The sequence below is a fragment of the Jaculus jaculus genome, chromosome 21, assembly GCF_020740685.1.
Source record: "Jaculus jaculus isolate mJacJac1 chromosome 21, mJacJac1.mat.Y.cur, whole genome shotgun sequence".
Classification (NCBI taxonomy): Eukaryota; Metazoa; Chordata; class Mammalia; order Rodentia; family Dipodidae; genus Jaculus; species Jaculus jaculus.
The window spans coordinates 13,447,019-13,473,651 of NC_059122.1; the positions used below are offsets into that span (position 1 = coordinate 13,447,019).

Below are 26,633 nucleotides of genomic sequence, written 5' to 3' on the forward strand. Positions count from 1 at the left end.
CCCTGCGAAGGCGAAAAGTGGAAAGCAGACTGGATTGGTGACAAGGGGGCGGAGCTATGTCGACGACGTCCAATCAGAGTCCGGGCCTTGGCGGCGGGGGCGTGGCCAGAGCCTGCACAGCCTGACGTCAGGAGACCTGGGGGTGCGCCCGGGTGGCATTGGGGGTGCGCGGGCGGCGCCGCCGGAAGTGAAGGTCCGCCCTGGGAGCACGAGGCTCGCCCAGTTCCCGCTCGGCTTCCCGGGGGTGTTAGGGTAGCCAGAGCCCCGGGAGCCCCGGATCCGGCCGGCCGCATGGGCGCGCGGAGCCTGCTGCTGGCGCTGCTGCTGGCGGCCGCGCCGTGGCCCCCCGCCGACGCCCTGGGCTGCCGCGGGGACGCGGGGCAGCCGGTGGACTGGTGAGTGCGCGCGCGGGGTCCGGGCCGGCCAGCGCCGCCCGCCCCCGGGATGCGAAACCCGAAGCCTGCTGCGTGCTTGTTTCCAGGAAGGGTCTCGCTCTGGCCCAGGCTGACCTGGAATTCACTATGGAGGCTCAGGGTGGCCTCGAACTCGCGGCGATCCTCCTACCTCTGCCTCCCGCAGTGCTGGGATTAAAGGCGTGCGCCACCACGCCTGGGTTTATTGACTTTTAGAAGAAAAAAAAAATTTAAATATTTATTTTTATTCATTAGAGATACAGAGAGTGAGTGTGAATGGGTGCACCAGGGCCTCCAGCCACTGCAAATGAATTCCAGACCCATGCACCCCCTTGTGCATCTGGCTTACTGGGTCTGGAGAATTGAACCAGTGTCCTTAGGTTCGCAGGCATGCGCCTTCACCACTAAGCCATCTCTCCAGCCTGGCATTACTATTATTATTTGAGAGGGAGAGAGAATGGGCATGTTAGGATCCCCAGCGGCTGCAAATGAACTCCAGACGCCGCATGTACCACCTTGTGCATCTGGTTTACGTGGGTCCTGGGGAGTTGAACCTGCGTCTTTTGTCTTTGCAGGGCAAGTGCCTTAGCGGCTAAGCAATCCCTCCAGTCCCAAGCTTTTTTTTTTGAAGTAGGGTCTCACTCTAGCCCAGGCTGACCTGGAATTCACTATGTAGTCTCCGGGTGGCCTCGAACTCACGGCGATCCTCCTACCTCTGCCTCCCGAGTGCTGGGACGTTGAAACCTGTATCTTTCTCCCTCAACCTCCAGGTTCGTGGTGTACAAGCTGCCCGCCCACAGCGGGTCTGGGGGTGCGGACTGGAGGGGTCTGCGCTACAAGTACCTGGACGGCACCTCCGGGGGTTGGCGGGATGGGCTGGAGTCCATCAATAGCTCGGCGGGGGCCGTGGGCCGCAGCCTGCTGCCGCTGTACAGGAGCAACTCTAGCCAGGTGACTGGGTGCAGGCGCAACCTGGGGGTGCGTCCTGCCCTGTGGGTGTGTGTGTGTGTGGGGGGGGGTTGGGGCGATCTTCACTAGCCTCTGTCCATTTCCACAGCTCGCGTTCTTGCTCTACAATGATCAGCCGCCTAAATCGAGAGCAGCCACCAGCTCTTCCAGCCGCGGGCACACGAAAGGTGAGGCCTGTCTTCTCCATGGCCTGGGAGGGCTTTAGACGCCTTGTGTCTTCTCCTAAGGTAACCTTGGACCTGCCTATGGAGTGGGACCCGCTTTGCAAATCATGGGCATCATTTTCCTGGACTCTATTCAGGGGCTGGAAGAAACTAGCTTAGAAGTTAAGGGGCTTTACATGCCAAGCCAAAGGACCCAGGACCCATGTAAACCAGATGCACAAGGTGGCATATGTGTCTCTGGTACACCAATTCTCTCTCTCCCCCGTTTCTCCCTCTCTCTCTCAAATAACTAAATAAAAATTATATATATAATAGAATATTATTAATTATTATAAGTTAAATATAAAATAAAATAATTATTAAATTATATAATTTAATTTTATATATATATATATATATATCTATGGAGATATGGCCTTAACCGCTAAGCCGAAGGACCTTGGCTCAATTCCCCAGGACTCACATAAGTCAGATGCACTAGGGGCGCATGTGTCTGGAGTTCGTTTGCAGTGGCTGGAAGCCCTGGCGTGCCTTTTCTCTCTGCCTCTCTCTCTCTCCAATTAAAAAAAAAAAAAAAATATATATATATATATATATATATATATATACATATATATATGCATATATATACACATACATACATACAAACATACATACATACATGCATACATGGTGTGCTGGAGAGACTCAGAGGTTAGGGCACTTGCCTCCAAAGCCTAATGACCTTGGCTCGATTCCTCAGTACCCACATAAAGCCAGATGCTCATGGTGGCTCATGCACCTGGTTTGCAGTGGCTGGAGGCCCTGACGTGCCCATTCATCTTCTCACCATCTCTTTCTGCTTGAAAATAAATAAAAATAGACGTTTAAAAATACATATTTTAAAACATTTTTTTTTTAAAACTAAGGCTTAGCCATTAAGGCACTTGCCTGCAAAGCCAAAGGACCCACATAAGCGAGATGCACAAGGGGGCACATGCATCTGCAGTTCGTTTGCAGCAGCTGAAGGCCCTGGCATGCCCATTTTCTCTGTCTACCTCTTTTTCTCTCTCTCTCTCATAAATAACAAAAATTTTGAAGAAGACTCCATTCAGAACGAGCCAGTGTTCCTGATTGGAGGCTTGAGGGGCGTGCTCACAGCGGCGCCCTGTTCTCTCTTCTGCTGAAGGTGTCCTGCTTTTTGATCAAGAAGGGGGCTTCTGGATGGTCCACAGCGTGCCTCGCTTCCCGCCTCCCGTCTCCTCCGGCACATACAGCTGGCCTCCTAACGCCCACACCTACGGTCAGACCCTTCTCTGCGTGTCCTTCCCCCTCACCCAGTTCCTAAGGATCGGTGAGTGCAATCAGCCGGGTGGGGGTGGCGTGGGGGGCGAGCCCCACATTCCTCAGTCAGTCAGAATTCCATTCTCCCGTTCCTCCTCCCCTTGTCTCCAAGGCGAGCAGCTGATGTACACCTACCCCCTGGTTTACGACCACAAACTAGAAGGCATCTTTGCTCAGAAATTCCCTGTCCTGGCGGAAGTGATCGAGGGTCACCATGTCCTCCACGAACCCTGGAACAACAGCGTCACGCTCACGTCACAAGCAGGGGCTACCTTCCAGAGCTTTGCCAAATCTGGGAAGTTCGGAGATGGTGAGCTGAGAGGTTGACCATTGGAGAGCTCTTTATGGAGGGAGGTGTCTGGAGTGCCCAGGCCTTAGGGCAAACCACATGTAGAGTCCAAGTCGTTTTTATTTATTTATTTGTTTTTTTGAGGTAGGGTCTCACTGTAGCTCAGGCTGACCTGGAATTCACTACTTAGTCTCAGGGTGGCCTCAAACTCATGGCGATCCCCCTACCTCTGCCTCCCAAGTGCTGGGGTTAAAAGCGTGCACCTCCACTCCTGGCTCAAGGGCTTCCCCCCCCCCCCCCGAGGTAGGGTCTCTCTGTAGCCCAGGCTGACCTGGAATTCACTATGTGGTCTCAGGGTGACCTGGAACTCACAGCAGTCCTCCTACCTCTGCCTCACGAGTGCTTGGATTAAAGGCGTGCGCCACCATGCCCGGCTGGGCTATTTGTTTTGAGAAAGGGTCTCACTGTCTAGCTCAGGCTGGACTTGATGTCCAGACCCTCCTGCCTCAGCCTCCCCAGTGCTCAGATCGCAGGCGTGAGGCCCCTTGACCGGCCTGCTGTAAGCTCTGTTTGTGGCATTGCCATGGGGGTTGGCGTCTGAGCTCGGAGAGTGGCCTGGGGGATCCTGAGAAGTAACCCTGCCGTGATCTTGCCCCCTGCAGACCTGTACTCTGGCTGGCTGGCAGCAGCCCTTGGCAGGGACCTGCAGGTCCAGTTCTGGCCAAAGTCTCCAGGTGTCCTGCCCTCCAACTGCTCTGGGACCCAGCAAATTCTGGACGTGACACAGACAAGTTTCCCTGGACCAGCTGGTCCAGCTTTCAATGCCACTGAGGATCACTCCAAATGGTGCGTGGCCCCGGAAGGGCCCTGGGCCTGCGTGGGTGACATGAATCGGAACGCCGGAGAGGAACATCGGGGTGGAGGCACTCTGTGTGCCCAGCTGCCGGCCCTCTGGAAGGCCTTCCGGCCCCTGGTGAAGGCGTGGCAACCCTGTGGGGAGGAGGATGGAGCCCGGAAGCCCAGTGGCTGAGACTCAGGAACTCGTTTGGACTTGAATTTGTTTTCTGTGGCCTCAATTCAGGGCCTCAAGTATGCCAGGCCATTACTCCGAGCTACACCTCCAGCCCTGGACTTAAGTGTGCGTGCCATCTCAGCTCCTTTGTAGTCAGGTGACACTAATTAGGTACATTAACCTCTGAGTCTACCACTCCGCAAAAATGAGAATCCTGCTGGGTGTGGTGGCGCACGCCTTTAATCCCAGCTTTCTGGAGGCAGACGTAGGAGGATTGCTGAGAGTTTGAGGCCACCCTGAGATGACATAGTGAATTCCAGGTTGACCTGAGCTAGAGTGAGACTGTACCTTGAAAAAACAAACAAACAAACAAAAAAATCACTGGGCTGGAGAGGTGGTTTAGTGGTTAAAGAGCTTGCCTGCAAAGTCAACGGACCCAGGTTCAATTTCCCAGTACTAATAATGTAATCCAGATGCACAAGGTGGCACATGCATCTGGAGTTCATTTGCAGTGGGTAGAGGCACTGGTGCACCCATTCTCTCTCCCTCCCTCCCTCTCTCTCTCTCTCCTTCTCAAATAAATATTTTTAAAAAAGAGAAATTCACGGATGAGGTCAACCTTACCCCCTGTGGGCATGGATATTCCAGTCTTGCATCACAACTGCCTGAAGGTAAGCTGGTAGCTCTTGGCTATCTGAGGACCCATAAGCAGGTGGACCATAGGAAGTGTCCATTGGAAACTCTTCCCCCACCCTCCCCCAGGTAGGGTCTCACTCTGGCTCAGGCTGACCTGGAACTCACTATGTAGTCTCAGGATGGCCTCGAACTCACAACCATCCTCCTACCTCTGCCTCCCGAGTGCTGGAAATTAAAGGCGTGCATCACTACGCCCAGCTAACGTGTTTTGTTTTTTTTTTAATTTTTTCGAGGTAGGGTCTCACTCTAGCCTGGGCTCACCTGGGCCACCACCCCCAGCCCCCCTTCCCTCTTCATGCTAGAGTTATGAGTACTCACAAGAAAAAGAGCCCGGGGAGCCGGAGGTGGCGGCGCAGGCCTTTAATCCCAACACTCGGAAGGTAGAGGTCGGAGGACGGCCACGAGTTCGTGGCCAGCCTGGGACTACAGAGCGGGTTCCACATCACCCTGAGCTAGAGTGCGACCTTGCCTCGAAAAACCAAAAGAAGAAAAGGGGCCTGTGGCTGAGACAGGGTCTCTCTTCCTGCCCTGGGGGTGGGGGGAGTAGGTGATCCCCGTCAAGCTCGCAGCACGGAGGACGCACTTTATTTATATGTGTACATATGTATACAGGCGGCTGTACGGCGCGGGACCAGCGGCCTACTTGGCTGTGGAAGTGGGCGCCCCCTTTTTGGTGAGGCCTGCTGGAGGTACAACTTCAGCAGGACACCGGTGGGTCAGCCCTGCTTCCGGCTTGGTGCCGGGGACCAGGAGGGACGCGGGTGGGGCTGGCGCGCCTGCGCCCCCGGGCGCATTCCTCCCTGGGGCTTGGGTGGGGGTCTGGGGGTCTGGGGAGAGCTTGGGCGAGGCTGGCTTGGAGCGAGGGCCGCTCAGCGTGGTCCGCTCTTCCACCACCTCCAGCACCCAGCGCTCCCGACCCTTTGGGGCCTGGGGCACCGGAGGCACGTGGGGTGCAGGTTCCTGCAGGCCCTTGGAGTCTCTGCACGGTGGCTGCGGCGCCTCGGACTTGGCTCCTGGCCTCGCGGGCTCTACCACAATGGGCACCAGGGGCGTGCCCGCCTCCCCGGAGCTACTGCGCCGTCCCGTCGTCGTCTCGTGCTCCTGCACGGGGCTCAGCGCCGCCTTGGCCACCTTGGTCACCCCGCCGGCGGCACCGTCCTCGGTCTGCACGCTCTGGTGCCGCGTGCAGCCGGAGTCCCGCTCCAGGGTCCGGCTCCCCGGGGTGGTCGCTGCGGCGCGGGGCGGGGTGCAAGCCTCGGGGCCTCCGCCCGGGGATTCTTTTTCCTTGCCTGAAGCCGTGGGCCTGGGGGTGCCCTCGGGCAGCAAGGGGTCCAGGCTCAGGGGCGACTCCTGCCGGCCCAGGCGCCGCATGGCCACCTGCCGGGTGGCCCCGGGCCCCTCGACGGGAGGCGTCTCTCCTTCAGATTCGGCCAGGCTGTGCAGAGCCAGCTCGCCGTGGAAGTCCTTGCGGAAATCGGGGTGCCCCACCTCGAGGCTGTGCTTGCGCAGGGCTCCCTTCTTGTCTGCGCCCAGCGAGGCGCCCAGCTTCTCGGCTGACTGCACGCGCTTGAGCAGGGGCGAGCGCGGGGGCTCGGCGCTCTTGGGGCGCGGGCGCACAACTGGGGGCGACGAGTGCAACTTGGCCGGGAAGCTCTGTGTGGTGTGCGAGCTGCCCACCGTGTGGCCTGGCAGCGGCGGCGGGGACGCCTGGGTCGGGGACGGCGTGTGCGCCAGAGGCGACAGCGGAATGTTGCCGGCGGACTTGCAGCGCGCAGAGCGGTACTGGCGGTGCAGCTTCGGGGACAGCCCGTGCAGCGTGCTGGGACGGATGTGATGCGACGCCGACGACGCTGGGGAGTTAGGCGTGCTGGATGCTGGAGAGCTGCTCTGGGAAGAGGCACCTGCTGGGCCAGAGGAGACGCGGGCCTCAAGAGGACTGCCAGGTCCCTGGGCCCACCTACCATCCGTCCACCCAACCACCCATCCATCCACCCGCCCATCCATCCATCCATCCACCTACCACCCATCCATCCACCCGCCCATCTATCCATCCATCCATTCATCCACCTACCACCCATCCATCCACCCGCCCATCTATACATAGACCCATCCATCCACCCGCCCATCTATACATCCATCCATCCACCCACCCACCCACCCATCCATCCACCTACCCATCTATCCATCCACCCATTCATCCACCTATCCATCTATTCATCCACCTACCCATCTATCCATCCACCTACCCATCTATCCACCTACCCATCCATCCACCAACCCATCTATCCATTCACCTACCCATCTATCCATCCACCTACCCATCCATCCACCTACCCATCTATCCATCCACCCATCCATCCACCAACCCATCTATCCATTCACCTATCTATCCATCCACCCATCCATCCACCTACCCATCTATCCATCCACCCATCCATCCACCAACCCATCTATCCATCCACCCATCCATCCACCAACCCATCTATCCATCCACCCATCCATCCATCTGCCCATCTATCCATCCACCTATCTATCCATCCACCCATCCATCTACCTACCCATCTATCCATCCACCTACCCATCCATCCACCTACCCATCTATCCATCCACCCATCCATCCACCAACCCATCTATCCATTCACCTATCTATCCATCCACCCATCCATCCACCTACCCATCTATCCATCCACCCATCCATCCACCAACCCATCTATCCATCCACCCATCCATCCACCAACCCATCTATCCATCCACCCATCCATCCACCAACCCATCTATCCATCCACCCATCCATCCATCTGCCCATCTATCCATCCACCTATCTATCCATCCACCCATCCATCTACCTACCCATCTATCCATCCACCTACCCATCCATCCACCTACCCATCTATCCATCCACCCATCCATCCACCAACCCATCTATCCATCCACCCATCCATCCACCTACCCATCTATCCATCCACCCATCCATCCACCAACCCATCTATCCATTCACCTATCTATCCATCCACCCATCCATCTACCTACCCATCTATCCATCCACCTACCTATCTACCCATCCACCCATCCATCCACCCAACTCAGCCACCCATCCATCCATCCACCCACCCAGGAGCAGTGTACCTAGGTAGGCGGAGTCGGGCGTGGACCGGAAGCTGTGCGTGGGAGAGCGGGCGGGCAGCCCGTGCGTGGGAGAGCCGGGGAGACTGTCACTGGACGACAGGGATCGGTTCAGCGACGACAGGGAGCGGCTGGTGTGCAGCAGGTTCGACTGCTTTGTGATTTTCCGAAAGAGGGAGCTGCGCTTCTTGCTGGGGACACAGGAGGGTGGCCGGATCTGTGACGACTCCAGAGTTCTCAGCCCCACCGCCTCTGGGCAGCAGCGGCCCTCAGGCTCCTGCTAGCCCCTCCCTCCCTTCCACAATCCACCTGTCTAGGCTCGATCCTGCTTGGCTCCTCTCGGTTTAGATCCAGCTCACCCCTTCTAGGCTTCCATCTAACAAAACCAGCCACTTATGCTCACCGTCCCCCCTCCCCACGAACACACCTCTAGTCCCTTCCTTCCCCTTCGCTGTAACCCACCCGTCAGGGTTAGTTCGCTTGACTGAGCCTCACTGGGCTCTTCTCTGGCCCTCAAATCCACCGGAACCCTGGCCACAGCCACTGATCAAAGCTATTCTCTTGGACTGGGAGTGGAGGCCCATACTTGGAGGCAAAAAGATAGCTGTAAGTTTGAGACCAGACAAGGGTATATAGTGAAACCCTGTCTTTTAAAAAAAGAAAAGAGAAGACTCCCTCGTCCCTCCAAGTGTTTTCTTGGGGTTAGGGTGTGATGGAGTGCTTACCTAGCATTCATGAAATCCTAGGTTTAAACTACACCATTAACGGGGGGGGGGGGGGGGGAGGAAGGGCTGGAGAGATGGTTTAGCAGTTAAGGTGCTCGCCTGGGAAAACCAAGGACCCATGTTTGACTCTCCAGATCCCACCTAAACCAGATGCACAAATGTGTGTCGCGCATGCCCACTAGGTGGCACAAAGGGCTGAGGCCCTGCATGTCAATTCTCTCTCTAAAATTGAAGAAAAAAAAAAAAAAGGAGGTGTAGTGGTACACTGTGGAGGCAGAGGTAGGAGGTAGGAGGACCGCTGTGAGTTTGAGGCCATCCTGAGACTACATAGTGATTTCCAGGTCAGCCTGGGCTACAGAGAGACCCTACCTCAAAAAAAAAAAAAAAATATATATATATATATATACACACAAAAAGAAAAAAGAAAAAAGAAAACAACAACAACAAAATCCTCTTGCTAAGCCAAGCACGTTATCTCTTTCTTTCTTTTTTTATTTTAGAGACAGGGCCTCACTACATAACCATGGGGATGGATTTGAACTCACGGTGTAGCTCTGTCTGGCCTTGAACTTGTGGCAATTCTGCCTCAGCCTGGGGAATCCAACCTGGGCTCTTTAGCTTTGAAGGCAAACGCCTTACTTAAATGCTGAGCCATCCTTCCAGCCCGCTTCCCTTGTTTCCCAGCCTTCATGTTCCAGACCTCACCCCTGCTGTGCCTGTCCTTCCAGACACTTCCCTTCTGTGCCCTTCCCTTGTCAGCCTCCCCCCCCCCCCCCGCCCCGGCCCTGCTCCTGTCTTGCTCCAAGACCGCACTACGACATTGGAAGCAGGCCCTACCCACCTCTCCTGTCCATCCTTGGCTGAGGGCCTCTTGTTCCTTCGAGCCATTTTGGCCTTGTGACTGCTGCGCCGAGCGGGCCCAATGCGGATGGAGGTGTTCTCGAAGGGTGTGGTGGTCACTGCCACCTTGCTGCCGCTCTGAGAGAAGACGACAGACGGGCGATCTCCACGTTGCAGGCTGCCCAGGCCTCCTCCCTCCCACGCCTCCTGCCCCGCAGCTCCTCCCTCACCTTCAGAATGAGCTCCACCACCTCAGGGTGCACCATGCCGTGCACGGGCTCCCCGTTCACGTGGGTGATGAGGTCCCCTGCGCAGAGCCCGGCCTCGTGGGCTGGGCCTCCTTCTTCCACATGCTGGGGAGGGACAACCCCACAGAGGCAAGGTTAAGGGACTAAGGCTAGTGAAAGGGTCTTATAGACACACCCACCACCTCTCTTTTCTTGTTTTTTTCAAGATAGGGTCTCGCATAAAAACAAAATATTTTTTAAAAAAGGGCCGGAGGGATGACTTCGCGGTTAAGGCGTTTGTCTGCAAAGCCAAAGGACCCAGGTTCAATTCCCCAGAACCCACGTTAGCCAGATGCACAAGGGGGCACATGCGTCTGGAGTTCGTTTGCAGCGGCTGGAGGCCCTGGAGTGCCCATTCTCTCTCTCTCTCTCTCCCTTTTTCTCTGTCTAATAAATAAAGGAGTGAATAAAAATAAAATATTTTTTAAAAAGATAGGGTCTCGCTCTATCTCAGGCTGATCTGGAATTGGATATATAATCTCAGGGTTGCCTTGAATTCACGGCGATCCTCCTACCTCTGCCTCCCGAGTGCTGGGATTAAAGGCGTGCGCCACCACACCCCCGGCTCCTATCTCTTTAGGAAGCGGTCACTATTCTCCCCACTGTATAGATGAAGGTACGGAGCATGAGAGAGCTAAGCAAGAGAGCGTTACAGGAAGTCTCACCCAGCCGGCAGCGCTCCAGGGTGTGAACTGGGTGGGATCTCAGGCGGCCTTCTCTCCTCCCGTCCTCTAGCCCGTGAGCACTCACCCAGACAATGTGGTGGACACTGTAGACGTCCGAGTCGCCCATGTAGACACGGATGGCACGTAGCGTGAAGCCATACTTCTTGCCAGAGCGCTGAATGGTGATGGGGGAGCGCAGTCCGCTCACAGCTGGTGAGTAATCCCGGCTGGGGGAAGAGTCTCGGGAAGAGGGGTTGGAGGAGAGAGATCGAGGGGACATAGGACTAGCGAGGGGCGAGCTTCCGTGTGGATCCACTGCAGACACAAAACAGAGGCCAGGGCTGGAGGAGTGGCTTAGTGGTTAAGGCGCTTGCCTGCAAAGCCAAAGGACCCAGGTTTGATTCCCCAGGATCCACAGGAGTCAGATGCACAAGGTGGCGCATGCGTCTGGAGTTTGTTTGCAGCGGCTGGAGGCCCTGGTGTGTCTATTCTCTCTATATCTGCATCTTTCTCTCTCTCTCTCTCAAAATAAATAAATATTTAGCTGGGCATGGTGGCGCATGCCTTTAATCCCAGCACTCGGGAGGCAGAGGTAGGAGGATTGCTGTGAGTTCGAGGCCACCCTGAGACTACAGAGTGAATTCCAGGTCAGCCTGGGATACAGTGAGACCCTACCTCGGAAAACCAAAAATAAATAAATAAATAAATATTAAAAAACAAAACAAGGCTGGGCATGGTGGCACACACCTTTAATCCCAGCACTTGGGACGTAGAGGTAGGAGGATCACCGCAAGTTCAAGGCCACCCTGAGACTACATAGTGAATTCCCGGTCAGCCTGGGCTAGAGTGAACCCCTACCTCGAAAAACTAAAACTAAAACTAAAACAGCAAAACCAGAGGCCAGGGCCAACAAGACACAGCCATCCAGTATGGATCCTCCCTCTCTAGTTAAAGTTCCAGAGCAGACACTCATCTGTCCCTTCTGGAACCATCACCAAGGACAGAGACAAGGCCCTTTTCCACCAGTCCGTCCTAAGGCAACTGCAGGTAGCCCCCCTCCCCTGGCGGGTGGGGCCCGGCTTCACCTGCAGGAATCATGACTGACAAGGCGGTGGCGGAGGCTGACTTGATTACTTTGCCCCCGGTTCGAGAAGGCCGCTTCTCTATGGCAGGATCCCCTGACATCTGCTGGTGTCGCGCCCTGCGCAGAACCAAGTCATTGGTGGCCCTCGGGCCTGATGGATCCCCGTCTTTCGAGGGTGGGCAGAGGTCACCTGGGCGTGAGCGCTCAGCTGCAGGAGAGAGCAAGTGGGTTAGAAGTCAGTTCGAGGCCAGGGGCTTCTGGTGCCATTCCTTGGAAGGCACTTCCCACTTCCCTTCCCTTCTGCACAGTGAGTTTCACAGAAGCAGGTCACATAGGCATTGGGCACAGCCCCTGACAAAGAGTCCTGGGTGTCCGTCTGCTTTGCTGTTAACGTGGCTGTTAACGTGGCATATTTTATCTTTTTTTTTTTTAATTGATATAGGGTCTCTCTATAGCCCGGGCTGACCTGGAATTAACTATTTGGTCCATGCTGGCCTCAAATTGACAAAGTTCCTCCTATCTCAGCCTCACAAGCGCTGGAATTAGCATGGCTGGGTTTTGTTTTGTTTTGTTTTTTCCAGGTAGGGTCTCACTCAGGCCCATGCTGACCTGGAATTCACTGTATGAAGTCTCAGGGTGACCTTGAACTCACAATGATCCTCCTACCTCTACCTCCCAAGTGCTGGGATTAGAGGTGACAGCCACCACTCCTCTTTTATGTATTTTTTTTTTAAATTTTTATTAGCATTTTCCATGATTATAAAAAAATCCCATGTGAATTCCCTCCCTCCCCCCCCCCACTTTCTCCTTTGAAATTCCATTCTACATCCTATTACCTCCCCATATTTATTTATTTTTAATATGGTCTTGCTACGTGGCCCAGGCTGGCCTGACTCTCACCAGTCAGTGTTGGAATTACAAACATGAAGTACCCCATCTGCCTGGTAGTTTTGCTTTGCCACCTGAGGATGAAACTCAGGGTCTGGTCCAAGTGAGGAAAGCATTCTGGCCAGAGACAGGCCCCCAGCCCCTCACTGTGTGACTCTAGGCAGGAACTCTACCACTGAGCCACGCCCCCAGCCCTTCACTGTGGATTCTAGGCAGGGGTTCTACCACTGAGCCACGCCCCCAGCCCCTCACTGGGAGATTCTAGATAGGGGGGTCTACCACTGAGCCACGCCCCCCAGCCCCTCACTGTGGATTCTAGGCAGGAGCTCTACCACTGAGCCACGCCCCCAGCCCCTCACTGGGGGATTCTAGACAGGAGCTCTACCACTGAGCCATGCCCCCAGCCCCTTACTGGGGGATTCTAGGCAGGAGCTCTACCACTGAGCCACGCCCCCAGCCCCTCACTGGGGGATTCTAGGCAGGAGCTCTACCACTGAGCCACGCCCCCAGCCCCTCACTGGGGGATTCTAGGCAGGAGCTCTACCACTGAGCCACGCCCCCAGCCCCTCACTGGGGGATTCTAGGCAGGAGCTCTACCACTGAGCCACGCCCCCAGCCCCTCACTGTGGATTCTAGGCAGGGGCTCTACCGCTGAGCCACGCCCCCAGCCCCTCACTGGGGGATTCTAGACAGGAGCTCTACCACTGAGCCACGCCCCCAGCCCTTCACTGTGGATTCTAGGCAGGAGCTCTAACACTGAGCCACACCCCAGCCCCTCACTGTGGATTCTAGGCAGGAGCTCTACCACTGAGCCACGCCCCCAGCCCCTCACTGGGGGATTCTAGGCAGGAGCTCTACCACTGAGCCACACCCCCAGCCCCTCACTGGGGGATTCTAGGCAGGGGCTCTACCACTGAGCCACGCCCCAGCCCCTCACTGGGGGATTCTAGACAGGGGCTCTACCACTGAGCCACACCCCAGCCCCTCACTGGGGGATTCTAGGCAGGGGCTCTACCACTGAGCCACGCCCCAGCCCCTCACTGGGGAATTCTAGACAGGAGCTCTACCACTGAGCCACGCCCCCAGCCCCTTACTGGGGGATTCTAGACAGGGGCTCTACCACTGAGCCACGCCCCCAGCCCCTCACTGGGGGATTCTAGGCAGGAGCTCTACCACTGAGCCACGCCCCCAGCCCCTCACTGGGGGATTCTAGGCAGGAGCTCTACCACTGAGCCACGCCCCCAGCCCCTCACTGGGAATTCTAGACAGGAGCTCTTGCAAATCTGATTTGCGTGAACATGCGCTCAGCACCATGCGCCCTGAACCGTAGTCGCCCCGGGGACTGGCCGGGCCGAGCACTCACCCGCCTCGGAGTCCCCTGCGCTGGGCGTGCCTTCCCCCGGAGCCGCCTCTCTGGGGGCCCGACCGTCCAGCGAGCCCGAGCCGGGGGGATCGGAGCTGGGCCGGGGGGGCCTGCGGAGCCGGGCGTCGTCCTCGTCCTCCTGCGGGGCGCTGAAGCGGCTGGGCTCCAGCAGCGCCGAGAAGCGCCGGCGCGCGCCCAGCGGAGGGCTGGCCTCGCCCTCCAGGAAACTGGCCTCGGACGCCGAGAAGCGTTTGCTGCGAGGACGGGGGTGGTCAGGGACACACGCCCATCCAGCCGCAGTAAACCCCCCCCCATCGTCTCCCCCAGACCCACCCCTCCCCCTGCTTACATCTCCGGGGAGCCTCCTCTCCAGGTCTTCTCGCGCAGAGTCAGGCCGCCCAGGCCCTCCCGCTTGCCAGCCACCTTCTCCTCGGGGCCTTTGGTACTCGTGTCCCTCTTGGTGGCCCCAGATGCTGCCACGGGGGTCTTGGGCTCGTGCTGCGACAGCTGCTCCATACTGCTATACACCTACAAACACCGGGGGGTGGGGGCGCGTAGAGGGTGGTGAGGCTTTGCCCTGGGACCCATCAGCTTCCTGACAGTTGGACAGGCGCAAACCACACGGTGTCCACCGACCCCAGTGTCCAATAATGTACAGTTCTCCCACTGTAGCTCTGCACCACAAATTAAGCCTGTCTTGTTCTTTTTTTATTTGCAAGCAGAGAGAGAGAGAGAGAGAGAGAGAGAGAGAGAGAGAGAAAATGGGCACGCCAGGGCCTCCAGCCACTGTAAACAAAATCCAGGTGCACATGCCACTTTTTGCATCTGGCTTTAAGTGAGTGCTGGGGGATTGAACTCGGGTCGTTAGGCTTTGCAGGCAAGTGCCTTAATCTCTGTCTTGGTCATGTTCCTTTTTTTGAGGTAGAGTCTCACTCTAGCCCAGGTTAACCTGGAATTTACTATGTAGTCTCTCAGGGTGGCCTCAAACTGACTTGGATCCTCCTACCTCTGCCTCCCCAGTGCTGGGTGCTGGGATCTAAAGGCGTGAACCACCACAGCTGGCACTGCCTTGTTCTTGAACCCAGCCCTGTGGTGCCATCACGAAGGCACTTTACCTGGCTGGTCTTCCCAGGTCTCCACCAAATTCAGGTCTATGGGCAACTAGGCTGGGCAAGTTGCTTCTTTAATATATTTATTTATTTATTTGACAGAGAAAGAGGGAGAAAGGGACAAAGAGAGAGAGAATGGGCGCGCCAGGGCCTTCAGCCAGTGTAAATGAACTCCAGATGCGTGCGCCCCCTTGTGCGTCTGGCTAACGTGGGTCCTGGAGAATTGAACCTGGGTCATTTGGCTTTGCAGGCAAGTGCCTTAACCGCTAAGCCATCCCTCCAGCCTTTTAAAAACATATATTATTTATTTATTTATTTGACAGAGAAAGAGGGAGGGAGAGAGAGAGAAAGAGAAAGGGGAGAGAAAGACAGGGAGAGAATAGCAGGTTGCTTTTTTTTTTTGTAAATTTTTATTTATTTATTTGAGAGCGACAGACACAGAGAGAAAGACAGATAGAGGGAGACAGAAAGAGAATGGGCGCGCCAGCAAACGAACTCCAGACGCGTGCGCCCCCTTTGTGCATCTGGCTAACGTGGGACCTGGGGAACCGAGGCTCGAACCGAGGTCCTTAGGCTTCACAGGCAAGCGCTTAACCGCTAAGCCATCTCTCCAGCCCAGCAAGTTGCTTCTTAAGGGAAGACCTCAGCTCAGCTTGGCCCCATCTCTCTGTCATGTTCGCCAAATCCACTCAATGCCAAAGGCCTCTGGCATCAATCCCCTGCCCGGCTCCCACCTGGTTGGTACCTTGGCGACAGGGCACTGCCTTGGAGACTCCGCTCCCCGAAGGCCCCCTCCAGCCCTCCTGTACCAGCTTCCCCCACCCAAGCAGAGCCCCCTCCCCGCCCAGCCCCGCCCACCTTGCTGAAGCGCGGAGAGCAGGAGGAGAACTGGCGGATCTCCACGGGCTCCTCCTCGGTGGTGTCGTCCTCGTCGTAGGAGTTCACGTGGTGATACCTGTCTGAGCGGGCTGAGGAGGAAGGCGGGCCGGTGGCCCCCTGCTCAGCGGGGTTCCAGCCCGGCCTACAGGTCAGCCACACCCCCTCTCAGGTCAGCATCAGGCTGGGCCCCCGCCCCACCACACACACACACCACACACACACACACACACACACACACACACACACACACACGCACAGGTGGAGTCTCTCCGCTTAGCCCCGTCCACGCACAGCCACAACCCAGATCCCAGCAGGAGCTCTCTGCCTGACTCTTGACCAGGCCTCCTCGTGGCAGCCCAAGCTCAAGTTCTACCTGAGAACTTGCCTTTTCGTTCAGGCTCCAAGTCTACCTCCTGCCACAGTCCTCGCTCTTAGCGTAACCCCATGTTGCTGTCCCACCACACCGCCCCCAAAGGCAACTCAGTCTCTCTCTCTCTTTGTTTGCGTCACTGGGATTGAACCTAGGACATCATACCAGCTAGGCAAACACCAAGCACTCTGCACTGACCCACATATATACGTATATATAAATCCCTGTTGTCTTTTCACGTTTGTTTCATTTTGTTCTTTCAGGGCAGGGGCTCACTCTATCCCAGGCTGACCTGGAACTCACTCTGTAGTTCCAGGCTGGCCTCAAACATAGCGATCCTCCTACCCCTGCCTCCCGAGTGCTGGGATTAAAGGCCTGCGCCACCACACCCAGCTCTCCCCGCCTTTTATTTTATTTTTTAGATTATTTATTTATTTGAGAGAGAGAGAGACAGAGACAGAGAATGGGCTGCCAGGGCCTCTAGCCACTGCAAATGAACTCCACATGCATGCGCCTCCTTGTGCAGCTGGCTCACAAGGGTCCTGGGGAATCGAACCGGAGTCCTTTGGCTTTGCAGGCAAACGCCTTAACTGCTAAGCCATCTTCTCCAGCCCCTTGCTTTCTATTTTGAGACAAGGTCTCTTCCTAAGTTGCCCAAGCTGGCCCCGAATCCACTCTGTGGGCCTTGAACCTTTAATTTGCTCATCTAACCCTCTCCAGTGTCTGCGGCCACACGCTTGCGCCACGTGGCCCAGCCAGCTTCAGCCATGTCATCTGCGTGTCCGGTTCACACCTGGCCAGGCCCAACGCAGTTCTTTCTCTAGAGTGCACCCCTCGGATCCCACCGCCCCAGACCGCGTCTGGCGTCCCCACTCACTGTCGAAGTAGCTCGTGTCATCTTCTGACTCAAGGTGGGGGATAAACTCGGCCTTCTGCCTCAGCAACCCTGTCCAGTCCAGGTCCCGGAAGAAACTGTGTTGTTTTACTTCAAAGGCACCGCCTGGGGCAGGGACCCACCGTGAGCCAGCTGTTGGGTACCCTAGCTCCCCAGCATCGGGGTCCCTGCCACCCCAACTCTCTGTGGGATGAACCCCTTACCCGCCCCAAGCCGGACCAGAGGGTTAGTCTGGAGGAGGCTGGATATCAGGAGCTGGGCGTCTGCGGGCAGGGCCTCTTCCCCCTCCGGCCACAGGATGTCATCTGCAAGACAAGGAGGCTAAGGGGTCACTGCAGGCACCTAAGGGATCCCGGGCCTGCCCACGTCAGAGGCACCTACCACTGATGACTTGTCCAAAGAGCTCTTCCGGGGTGTCCCCGAAGAAGGGGACACAGCCCACCAGGAACTCGTACAGAATGATGCCCATGGCCCACCAGTCCACCGGCTTGCCGTAGCCTTGGCGCAGGATCACCTCGGGTGCGATGTACTCTGGGGTCCCGCACACCTGGGGGCAGGTGGTCAGCCCCAGCTTTGGCCACAGGAGGGCCCTCAAGACAAGAGCTCTGCCCCCCGTCCCCCCAAATCAGGCCCTGGGGCCCCTGAGGTTCCCAGCAACTCCCACGCCCAGCGCACACCTGTTTGTCCAGGAACTCCCGAGCATCCTTCTCGATGTGGCCTTCGTATAAGTTGGTGGTGAGGCTCATGAGTCCCATCTTGGAGAGGCCGAAGTCTGTGAGCTTGATGTGGCCCATGGAGGTGATGAGGAGGCTGCAGACGGAGGGTGGGGAGTGAGGCCAGCTCCTGCCCTGGTACCCTGCCACCCTTCTCCCCCCACGCCCCCCCGAAACGGGCAGGGCCGGAGCTCACTTGTCAGGCTTGAGGTCGCGGTGCACGATGCCGTAATTGTGCAAATACTCCAGAGCCAGCACGGTCTCTGCGAAGTACATGCGGGCCATTTCCACAGGCAGGGCCCCTATGCTCTTCAGCAGGGTGGCGCAGTCACCGCCTGCGGGCCAGGGGCGGGACGGGTGCAGTGAGCGCCCAGGCGCCCCGCCTGCAGAGCCCAGCCCTGTCCCACTGCACCCACCGCTTTGGTTTGGTTTGGTTCGGTTCGGTTCTGGTTTCGCGAGGTAGGTTCTCACTCGAGCCCAGGCTGACCTGGAATTCGCTAGGTAGTCTCAGGGTGGCCTCGATCTCACACCTCCGCCTCCCGAGTGCTGGGATTAAAGGTGTGTGCGCTACCACGCCTGGCTTCATTGCACCCACTTTTTTTGTTTGTTATTTTTGAGTTAGGGTCTCACTCTAGTTCAGGCTGACCTGAAATTCACTATGTAGTCTCAGGGTGGCCTTGAACTCACAGCAATCCTCTTACCTCTGCCTCCCAGTGCTGGGATTAAAGGCGTGCGCCACCATGCCTGGCTTCGTTGTACCCAGTATTTTTGTTTGTTTTTCAGTTTTTCAAGGTAGGTTTTCACTCTAGCTCAGGTTGACCTGGAATTCGCTACGTAGTCTCAGGGTGGCCTCGAACTCACACCTCCGCCTCCCAAGTACTGGCTTCACTGCACCCACTTTGTAAGTAGGAAAAAATTAAGGCCCAGAGCCGTAGTTCATCCTATCCAAGTCTCAGAGGGATCTCCATTCTTTTGGGCTTCCTTCATGCTATTAGACTTTTTCTTTCTTTCTTTCTTTCTTTCTTTCTTTCTTTCTTTCTTTCTTTCTTTCTTTCTTTCTTTCTTTCTTTCCCTCCCTCCCTCCCTCCCTCCCTCCCTCCCTCCCTCCCTCCCTCCTTCCTTCCTTCCTTCCTTCTTTCTTTCTTTCTTTGAGGTAGCATCTCACTCTAGCACATGCCGACCTGGAATTCACTACGTAGTCTCAGTCTCAGGGTGGCTTGAACTCATGGCGATCCTCCTACCTCTGCCTCCCGAGTGCTGGGATTAAAGGTGTGCGCCACTACGCCTGGCTAAGATTGCTAAACTGCTGACCAGAACCATTGACTTTTTGACAAGTGAGCTTTGCAGGTCAAGAATCTTTCCTTCCTTCTTTCTTTCCTTCCCCCTTCCTTCCTTTCTTTTTTTTTATTTGGGGGAAAGAAAAGGGGAGAGAAAGGTTGCACCAAAGTCTTTAGCCATTTCAAACAAACTCCAGATGCATGTGCCACCTTGTGCATCTGGTTTATGTGAGTACTGGGGAATCAAACCTGGGTCCTTAGGCTTCCAAGGCAAGTGCCTTATCCACTAAGCCATCTCTCCAGTCCCACTACAGGAATCTTAAAATGTGAGCTCTTGGTCATCCACCAGACCTACTGGAGGATTCACTGCTCATACGGTGCTAGGGCTGGAACGCAGAGCCTTGTGCATTAGGCAAGCCAGCAGCCCCTCACTGAGGATCCTAGGCAGACACTCTCCTGATGAGCAACATCCCAGACCCAACATTGATATTTTAGTCTCCTCAATATCCATCCTCTTCTTTTGTATTTTAAATTTTATTTATTTATTACAGAGAGAGGCAGATAGAAAAGGGGCACATCAGGGCCTCCAACCACTGCAGATGAGCTTCAGATGCATGCACCACTTTGTGCGTCTGGCTTTACATGGGTCCTGGGGACTAGAACCCTGGTCCTTAGGTGCCTTAAAAGCTCAGCCATCTCTCCAGTCCTCTATCCCCCTTTTATCTAAGGTGTAGATTCGATTCAGGGCATGGTGTCAAGTCAGCAGGAAACACAAATTGCTCCAAGGAGTAGCCCTAGGGTATTGTGCTTGTTTCACAAAGATTGCTAAACTTTATTTTTATTTTTTGGTTTTTCGAGGTAGGGGAAGTAGGGTCTCATTCTACCCAGGCTGACCTGGAATTAACTATGTAGTTTCAGGCTGGCCTCAAACTCACAGCAATCCTCCTGCCTCTACCTCCTGAGTGCTGGGGTTAAAGGCGTGTGCCACCACGTCTGGGTAAGATTGCTAAACTACTGGAGGTAATATAGGATCTGCGGGGCACAGAAGCCTTGCTGCATGGGGTCATATAAGGAGAGAACCAGCCATGGGAAAGTGGGGCCAAGAAACAGAGGGATTCCTAATGGACAAAGCACCTAGATACAGAAATTCATGGAGGTAATATTGATTTTCCTATCACACATGAGCCAATATATATATATATTTATTTATTTGGTTTTTTTAAGGTAGGGTCTCGCTCTAGCCCAGGCTGACCTGGAATTCACTATGTAGTCTCAGGATGGCCTTGAACTCACAGCGATCCTCCTACCTCAGCCTCCCTAGTGCTGGGATTAAAGGTGTGCAACACCATGCCTGGCTTGAATAAATAAAAATATTTTCAAATAATTTTAAAAAATGGGAGTGGAAAGATAGCTTAGTGGTTAAGATGCTTGCCTGAGACACCTTAGGACCCCGGTTCAATTTCCCAGAACCCACATAAGCCAGATGCGCATGGCACTGTACGCATCTGGAGTTCGTTTGCAGTGGTTAAAGGTCTTGGTGAGTCCATTCTCTCTGTCTTTTATAAGTAAATAAAAAATATTTTTCAAAAATAAAAAACAGAGCCGGGTGTGGTGGCACACACCTTTAATCCCAGCACTTGGGAGGCAGAGGTAGAAGGATGGCCATGAGTTCAAGGCCAACCTGAGACCTCATAGTGAATTCCAGGTCAGCCTGGGCCAGAGTGAGACCCTACCTCGAAAAACAAAACAAAAATAAATAAATAAATATAAAAATAAAAAACAGGGCTAAAGAAATGGCTTAATAACTAAGGCACTTGCTTGCAAAGCCAAAGGACCCAGGTATGATCCCCCAGGGCCCACATAAACCAGATAGATGCACAAGGTGGCACATGTCTGGATTTCCTTTGCGATGGCTGGAGGCCCTGGCACACCCATTCTCTTTCTCTCTCTCTCTCTCTCTCTCACACACACACACATACAAATAAATAAATGAAAATTAAAATGTTTAAAAAAATTTAAAAATGGAAGCTGGGCGTGGTGGCACACACCTTTAATCTCAGCACTGGGGAGGCAGAGGTAGGAGGATCACCATGAGTTTCAGGCTGCCCTGAGACTACATAGTGAATTCCAGGTCAGCCTGGGCTAGAGTGAGATCCTACCTTGAAAAACAAACAAAAAAAAATAAAATAAAAATAAGAAATGAAGTATAGGTCTGGGGAGATGGATCAGCACTTAAAAGCGCTTGCCTTAGACCGCCTCCATCAATTCCCCATCGCCCATGTAAACAACTGTGCGGAGCCACGCAAACCTGCAAACTCAGCCCTGTGGGAAGCAGAGGCCAAAGTCTCGCTAATGCTCACTGCCAGCCAGTCTAACTGAACACATGCACAAATAACTAAAACGAACAAATAAATAACGATTGTGAAAATGGCCAGGCCTGGGGCCCAAGTCTTTAATCCCAGCACTCGGGAGACAGATTGCCATGAATTCAAGGCCACCCTGAGACTACATAGTGAATTCAAGGTCAGCTTGGAATCAAGTGAGACCCTACCTCGAAGAAAAAAAAAAGGAGTGGGGAGGCTAGAGAGGTGGCTTTGCTCTTACGGTGTTTGTGTGCAAAGCCAAAGGACCTAGGTTCTATTCCCCAGGACCCACGTGAGCCAGATGCACAAGGTGATGCATGTGTCTGGAGTCTGTTTGCAGTGGCTGGCTGGAGGCCCTGACGTGCCCATTCTCTCTCTCCCTCCCTCCTCCCCCTCTGCCTCTTTTGTTACTCTCTCTCTCAAATAAATAAAAATTAAATATATATATATATTGCCAGGCATAGTGGCGCACGCCTTTAATCCCAGCACTCGAGAGGCAGAGGTGGGAGGATTGCCCTGAGTTCGAGGCCACCCTGAGACTGCATAGTGAATTCCAGGTCAGCCTGGGCTGGAGTGAGAGACCCTACCTCGAAAAAGCAAAAAAAAAAAAAAAAAAAAAAGACAAAAATATATTTTAAAACCCAAAGCCATCCATGGGTGCAATGGATGGACAGACGAGTGCACAGGATGGACAGACCGGGAGGCGGCGACTGTGGACTGCGTGTCCAGCGGGAGGCCCAGCAGCCGGCGCGCAGGCGCACCTTCCACGTACTCCATGACCATGCAGAGGTGGCGCCGCGTCTCGAAGGAGCAGAACATGCCCACCACGAAGGGGTTCTCGGCGAACGTGAGGATGTCGCGCTCCACGAAGGCCTGCTGGATCTGGTTGCGCAGGATCAGGTTCTGCTTGTTGATCTTCTTCATGGCGAAGCGCTGGCGCGTGTCCCGGTGCCGCACCAGGTACACGGCGCTGCAGGGGGAGAGGGCGAGGGCTGGCCGCCGCCGGAGGGACACCCAGCCTCCGCCGCCCTTCCCCCGCCAGAGCCCCGGGTGGCTCACCCGTAGGCCCCGTTGCTTATGAGCTTGATGGTGTCGAAGTCGTTCTCCCCCGGTGGCTTCTTGGCCTTGGCCGAGGTGCTGCGGCCCTGCAGGGGAAGGGTGAGATGCAGGGGAAGGGTGAGGGCCAGGCTGATTTATTCCAAGGAGGAAACGGAGGAACCCAAGGCTGCCTCGGGAGGTAGATGCCCCGCTTCTTCCAACAGGGAAGATGACAGAATGTCTATGCATGTGCAAGAAGTGCCCAGAGCCAGGCGTGGTGGCGCAGGCCTTTGATCCCAGCACTCTGGAGGCAGAGGTAGGAGGATCACCGTGAGTTCGAGGCCACCTGGAGACTACAGAGTGAATTCCAGGTCAGCATGGGCTAGAGAGAGACCCTGCCTCATAAAGAGAGAGAGAGAGAGAGAGAGAGAGAGGGAGGGAGGGAGGAGGGGGGAGGGAAAGAGAGATTGATTGCTAGGGTCAGAGGAGATGATCATGGAGTGCCTGTTCAGTGTGTATGAGGAAAAGGTTCTAGGGTGAGTTTCATGTAATAGTGTGCAGCAGTATGAATGCACTAAGTGCCATTGAACTCCATTCTAAAAGGGTTTAAGGATTGCTGGACGTGGTGGTGCACACCTTTAATCCCAGCACTCGGGAGGCAGAGATAGAGGATCGTCGTGAGTTCGAGGCCACCCTGAGACTACATACTAAATTCCAGGTCAGCCTAAGTTGGAGTGAGACCCTACCTCGGAAAACCAAACAAAAAAATAATAAAGAAAAGAAAATGGCTTAAGGGTTGAAGAGATGGCTCAGCGGTTAAGGTGGTTGCCCACAAAGCCTAAGGACCCAGGTTCTACTCTCCAGTGCCCACGTAAGCCAGATGCACATGGTGGCACATGCATCTGGAGTTCGTTTGCAGTGGCTGGAGGCCCTGGTGTACCCACTCTCTCTCTGCCTCTTTCTCTCTCAAATAAATAAATAAAATATTTAAAATAACATGAAATGAAACGGCTTGAAAAGGGGCCAGTGGTGAAGCTTGGTGATATAAACTTAGCATGCTTGAGATTCTGGGCTTAGTCCATTACCAGAAAAATAATAAGCAAAGCTAAAGAGGGACTGAGGAGACAGCTCAGTGGATTAAGCTCTTGCCGCGGACACATGGTGGTCACAGTTTGAATTCTGGCACCCACATACATGCCAGGTAGGCATAGCAGCCTGCTATAATCCTGGCGCTCTGGAAGTGGAGACAAGCGGCCAGCTGGCTAGCTAAACCAGCCGAATGGGTGAGCTGCGGAGTCAGGTGCGACCCTGCCTCAGTGACTGAGGAAGACAGTCAACCTCTGCCTCACACATGCATGCACACACATGTGCAGTATGTCCCCACAGTCATGTGTGCACATGCCTACAGGTGAACATCCATACACATACATGCAGACACACACACACAAAATTTAAAAAAAGCCAGGGGTTGGAGAGATGGCTTAGCAGTTAAGCACTTGCCTGTGAAGCCTAAGGACCCTGGTTCAAGGCTCTGTTCCCCAGGACCCACATTAGCCAGATGCTTAAGGGGACGTATGCGCCTGGAGTTTGTTTGCAGTGGCTGGAGGCCCTGGCACACCCATTCTCTCTTTCTCTTTCTATCTGCCTGTTTCTCTGTCTGTCGCTCTCAAATAAATAAGTAAAAATAAAAATAAAAATAAAAATAAAAAGCCAGGTGTGGTGGGTCACGCCTTTAATCCCAGCACTCAGGAGGCAGAGGTAGGAGAATCGCTGTGAGTTCGAGGCCACCCTAAGACTACGGAGCGAATTCCAGGTCAGCCTGGGTTACAGTGATATCCTACCTCAAAAACAAAAATCACCAAAATAAATAAATAAACAAGGTGTAGTGGCTCCTATCTTTAATCCCAGCACTTAAGACGCAGAGGTAGGAGAATCACTGTGAGTTCAAAGCCCCTTTGAGACTACATAGTGAATTCCAGGTCAGCCTGGGCTAGAGTGAGACCCTACCTCAAAAAAATAAAATAAATAAAAATTTGGGGCAGTTAAAGGCACCTGCTGACAAAGGCTGCTGGCCCAGGTTCAATTCCCCAGGACTCACGTAAAGCTGGACACAAAAAGTGGTGGTGCAAGCATGTGGAGTTCCATTTGCACTGGCAAGAGACCCTGGCACACCCAAACACACGTACACAAACACATAATGAACCCTAGAACTGGTAGGCGGGGGTCAGAGAATCACTGTAAATCCAAAGCAAGTTTGGGCTATAGGGTGAGTTCCAAGTCAGCCTGGGCTGGAATAAGACCCAACCTAAAAAAAAAAAAGAAAAATTAAATTTAAATTTGAAACAAAAAAATTAGAAGTTGAGCTGGGTGTGGTGGTGTATCCCAGAATTTGGGAGATTGAGGCAAAAGGATCATGAGTTCCAGGCCACCCTGAACTATATATCAAGACCCTATCTTTTATTTTTTTTTTTAATGGTTTTTTGAGGTAGGGTCTCACTGTAATCCAGGTTGACCTGGAATTCACTGTGCAATCTCAGGGTGGCCCCAAATTCACAATGATTCTCCAACCTCTGCCTCCTGAGTGCTGGGATTAAAGGCGTGCACCATCACCCCCAACTCCTCAAGACCCTACCTTAAAAAAGAAAAGATGGGTGCTGGAGAGATGGCTTACTGGTTAAGGCACTTGCCTGTGAAGCCTAAGGACCCAGGTTCAATTCTCTAGGTTCCACATAAGTCAGACGCATATGGTGGCACATGCATCTGGAGTTAATTTGCAGTGGCTTGAGGCCCTGGCATGCCCATTCTCACTCACTCTTTATCTCTCTCTCCCACTCTGTCTCTAACAAATAAATAAATAAAAATAAAACCTACTTAAAAATATAAAAAGAAGGCCTTGGGGATGTGGCTCAAAGGTAGATCACTTGGGCTGTATCAATGCACAAAACAAAAATAAAAAGCTCACAAAGAGGGCTGGAGAGATGCTCAGCGGTTAAGGCGCTGCCTGCGAAGCCTAAGGACCCAGGTTCGATTCCCCAGGACCCACGTAAATGAGATGCACAAGGTGGTGCATGCGACTTTGTTTGCAGTGGCTGGAGGCCCCTGGCTCACCCATTCTTTCTCTGTCTCTATCTGCCTCTTCCTCTCTTTCTCTCTCTCACAATAGATACATAAAAATAAATTTTTAAAAAGTTTAAGTGCCGGGTATCACACATCTTTAGTCCCAGCACCTGGGGGGCAAAGGTAAGTAGAACATTGAGAGTTTGAGGCCACCCTGAGACTACATAGTGAAATCCAGGTCAGTCTGAGACAGAGAGCAAGACCCTACCTCAAAAATACACACACAAAAAAATTTTAATATTTTATTTTTTTCTTCAAAACTTTTTTTATTATCAAAATTCTTCCATGATTATAAAAAAATATCCCATAGTAATACCCTTCCTCCCCCCCAAATCTTTTTTTAAGCTCATAGAGCTGGAGGGATGGCTTAGCGGTTAAGGTGTTTGCCTGCAAAGCCAAAGGACCCTGGTTTGATTCCCCAGGACCCACTTTAGCCAGATGCACATGTCTGGAGTTCGTTTGCAGTGGCTGGAGGCCCTGGTTCGCCTGCCCTCTCTCTTTAACAAAACAATTAATTAATTTAAAAAAGACCTATTAAAAAAAAAAACAAAACAGAAGGCCTTGGGGATGTGGCTCAGTGGTAGATCATTTGCCTGCATGTGTACGGCTCTGGGCTCTAACAATGCACAAAATAAAAGTAAAAAGCTCACAGAAGGCTGGATGAAGAGATTGCTCAGTGGTTAAGGCGTATGCCCGCAAAGCCTAAGGACCCAGGTTAAATTCTCCAGGTCCCAAGTAAGCCAGACACATATGGTGGCTCATGCATCTGGAGTTTGTTTTCAGTGGCTAGAGGCCCTAGTGCACCCATTCTTTCTCTGACTCTATCTGCCTCTTCCTCTCTCTCATAATAGATAAATAAAAATAAATTTTAAAAATGTTTAAGTGCTGGGCACGGTGTCACACGCCTTTAATCCCAGCACTGGAAGGCAAAGGTAGGTGGATCATTGTGAGTTTGAGGCCACCCTGAGACTACATAGTGAAATCCAGGTCAGTCTGAGACAGAGAACAAGACCCTACCACAAAAAGCCAAC

General features: G+C 53.9%; 2 protein-coding genes across 2 annotated transcripts in view; one reads left to right on the forward strand and one right to left on the reverse strand.

Moving 5' to 3' along the window:
* Positions 1 to 154: 154 nt before the first annotated feature.
* Positions 155 to 4,508, forward strand: Dnase2 (deoxyribonuclease 2, lysosomal). Its single transcript, XM_045139256.1, has 6 exons — positions 155 to 395; positions 1,184 to 1,364; positions 1,471 to 1,549; positions 2,715 to 2,879; positions 2,982 to 3,179; positions 3,821 to 4,508. Exons 1-6 carry the CDS (start codon positions 292 to 294, stop codon positions 4,186 to 4,188), a joined length of 1,095 nt encoding a protein of 364 aa, XP_044995191.1. The 5' UTR covers positions 155 to 291; the 3' UTR covers positions 4,189 to 4,508.
* A 921-nt stretch (positions 4,509 to 5,429) lies between these two features.
* Positions 5,430 to 26,633, reverse strand: part of Mast1 (microtubule associated serine/threonine kinase 1) — a 40,191-nt gene continuing 18,987 nt past the window's right edge. Inside the window, exons 11-26 of the mRNA XM_045139316.1 lie at positions 22,507 to 22,592; positions 22,209 to 22,417; positions 18,004 to 18,142; positions 17,772 to 17,904; positions 17,476 to 17,641; positions 17,298 to 17,399; positions 17,077 to 17,199; positions 15,809 to 15,918; positions 14,191 to 14,369; positions 13,842 to 14,095; positions 11,592 to 11,798; positions 10,592 to 10,821; positions 9,785 to 9,907; positions 9,556 to 9,692; positions 7,993 to 8,180; positions 5,430 to 6,767 (exon numbers count right to left, since the gene is read on the reverse strand). Of these exons, the coding sequence (XP_044995251.1) occupies positions 5,506 to 6,767; positions 7,993 to 8,180; positions 9,556 to 9,692; positions 9,785 to 9,907; positions 10,592 to 10,821; positions 11,592 to 11,798; positions 13,842 to 14,095; positions 14,191 to 14,369; positions 15,809 to 15,918; positions 17,077 to 17,199; positions 17,298 to 17,399; positions 17,476 to 17,641; positions 17,772 to 17,904; positions 18,004 to 18,142; positions 22,209 to 22,417; positions 22,507 to 22,592 (3,648 nt within the window). The 3' untranslated portion in view covers positions 5,430 to 5,505. The remainder of the gene's footprint in view (positions 6,768 to 7,992; positions 8,181 to 9,555; positions 9,693 to 9,784; positions 9,908 to 10,591; positions 10,822 to 11,591; positions 11,799 to 13,841; positions 14,096 to 14,190; positions 14,370 to 15,808; positions 15,919 to 17,076; positions 17,200 to 17,297; positions 17,400 to 17,475; positions 17,642 to 17,771; positions 17,905 to 18,003; positions 18,143 to 22,208; positions 22,418 to 22,506; positions 22,593 to 26,633) is intronic.

Excerpts from the sequence above, each read along its gene's own strand:
- Dnase2 (XM_045139256.1), top strand. The coding sequence starts at position 292 with ATGGGCGCGCGGAGCCTGCTGCTGGCGCTGCTGCTGGCGGCCGCGCCG. Across the intron at positions 396-1,183 it reads GCGGGGCAGCCGGTGGACTG|GTTCGTGGTGTACAAGCTGC; the intron begins GTGAGTGCGCGC and ends CTCAACCTCCAG. Across the intron at positions 1,365-1,470 it reads ACAGGAGCAACTCTAGCCAG|CTCGCGTTCTTGCTCTACAA; the intron begins GTGACTGGGTGC and ends CCATTTCCACAG.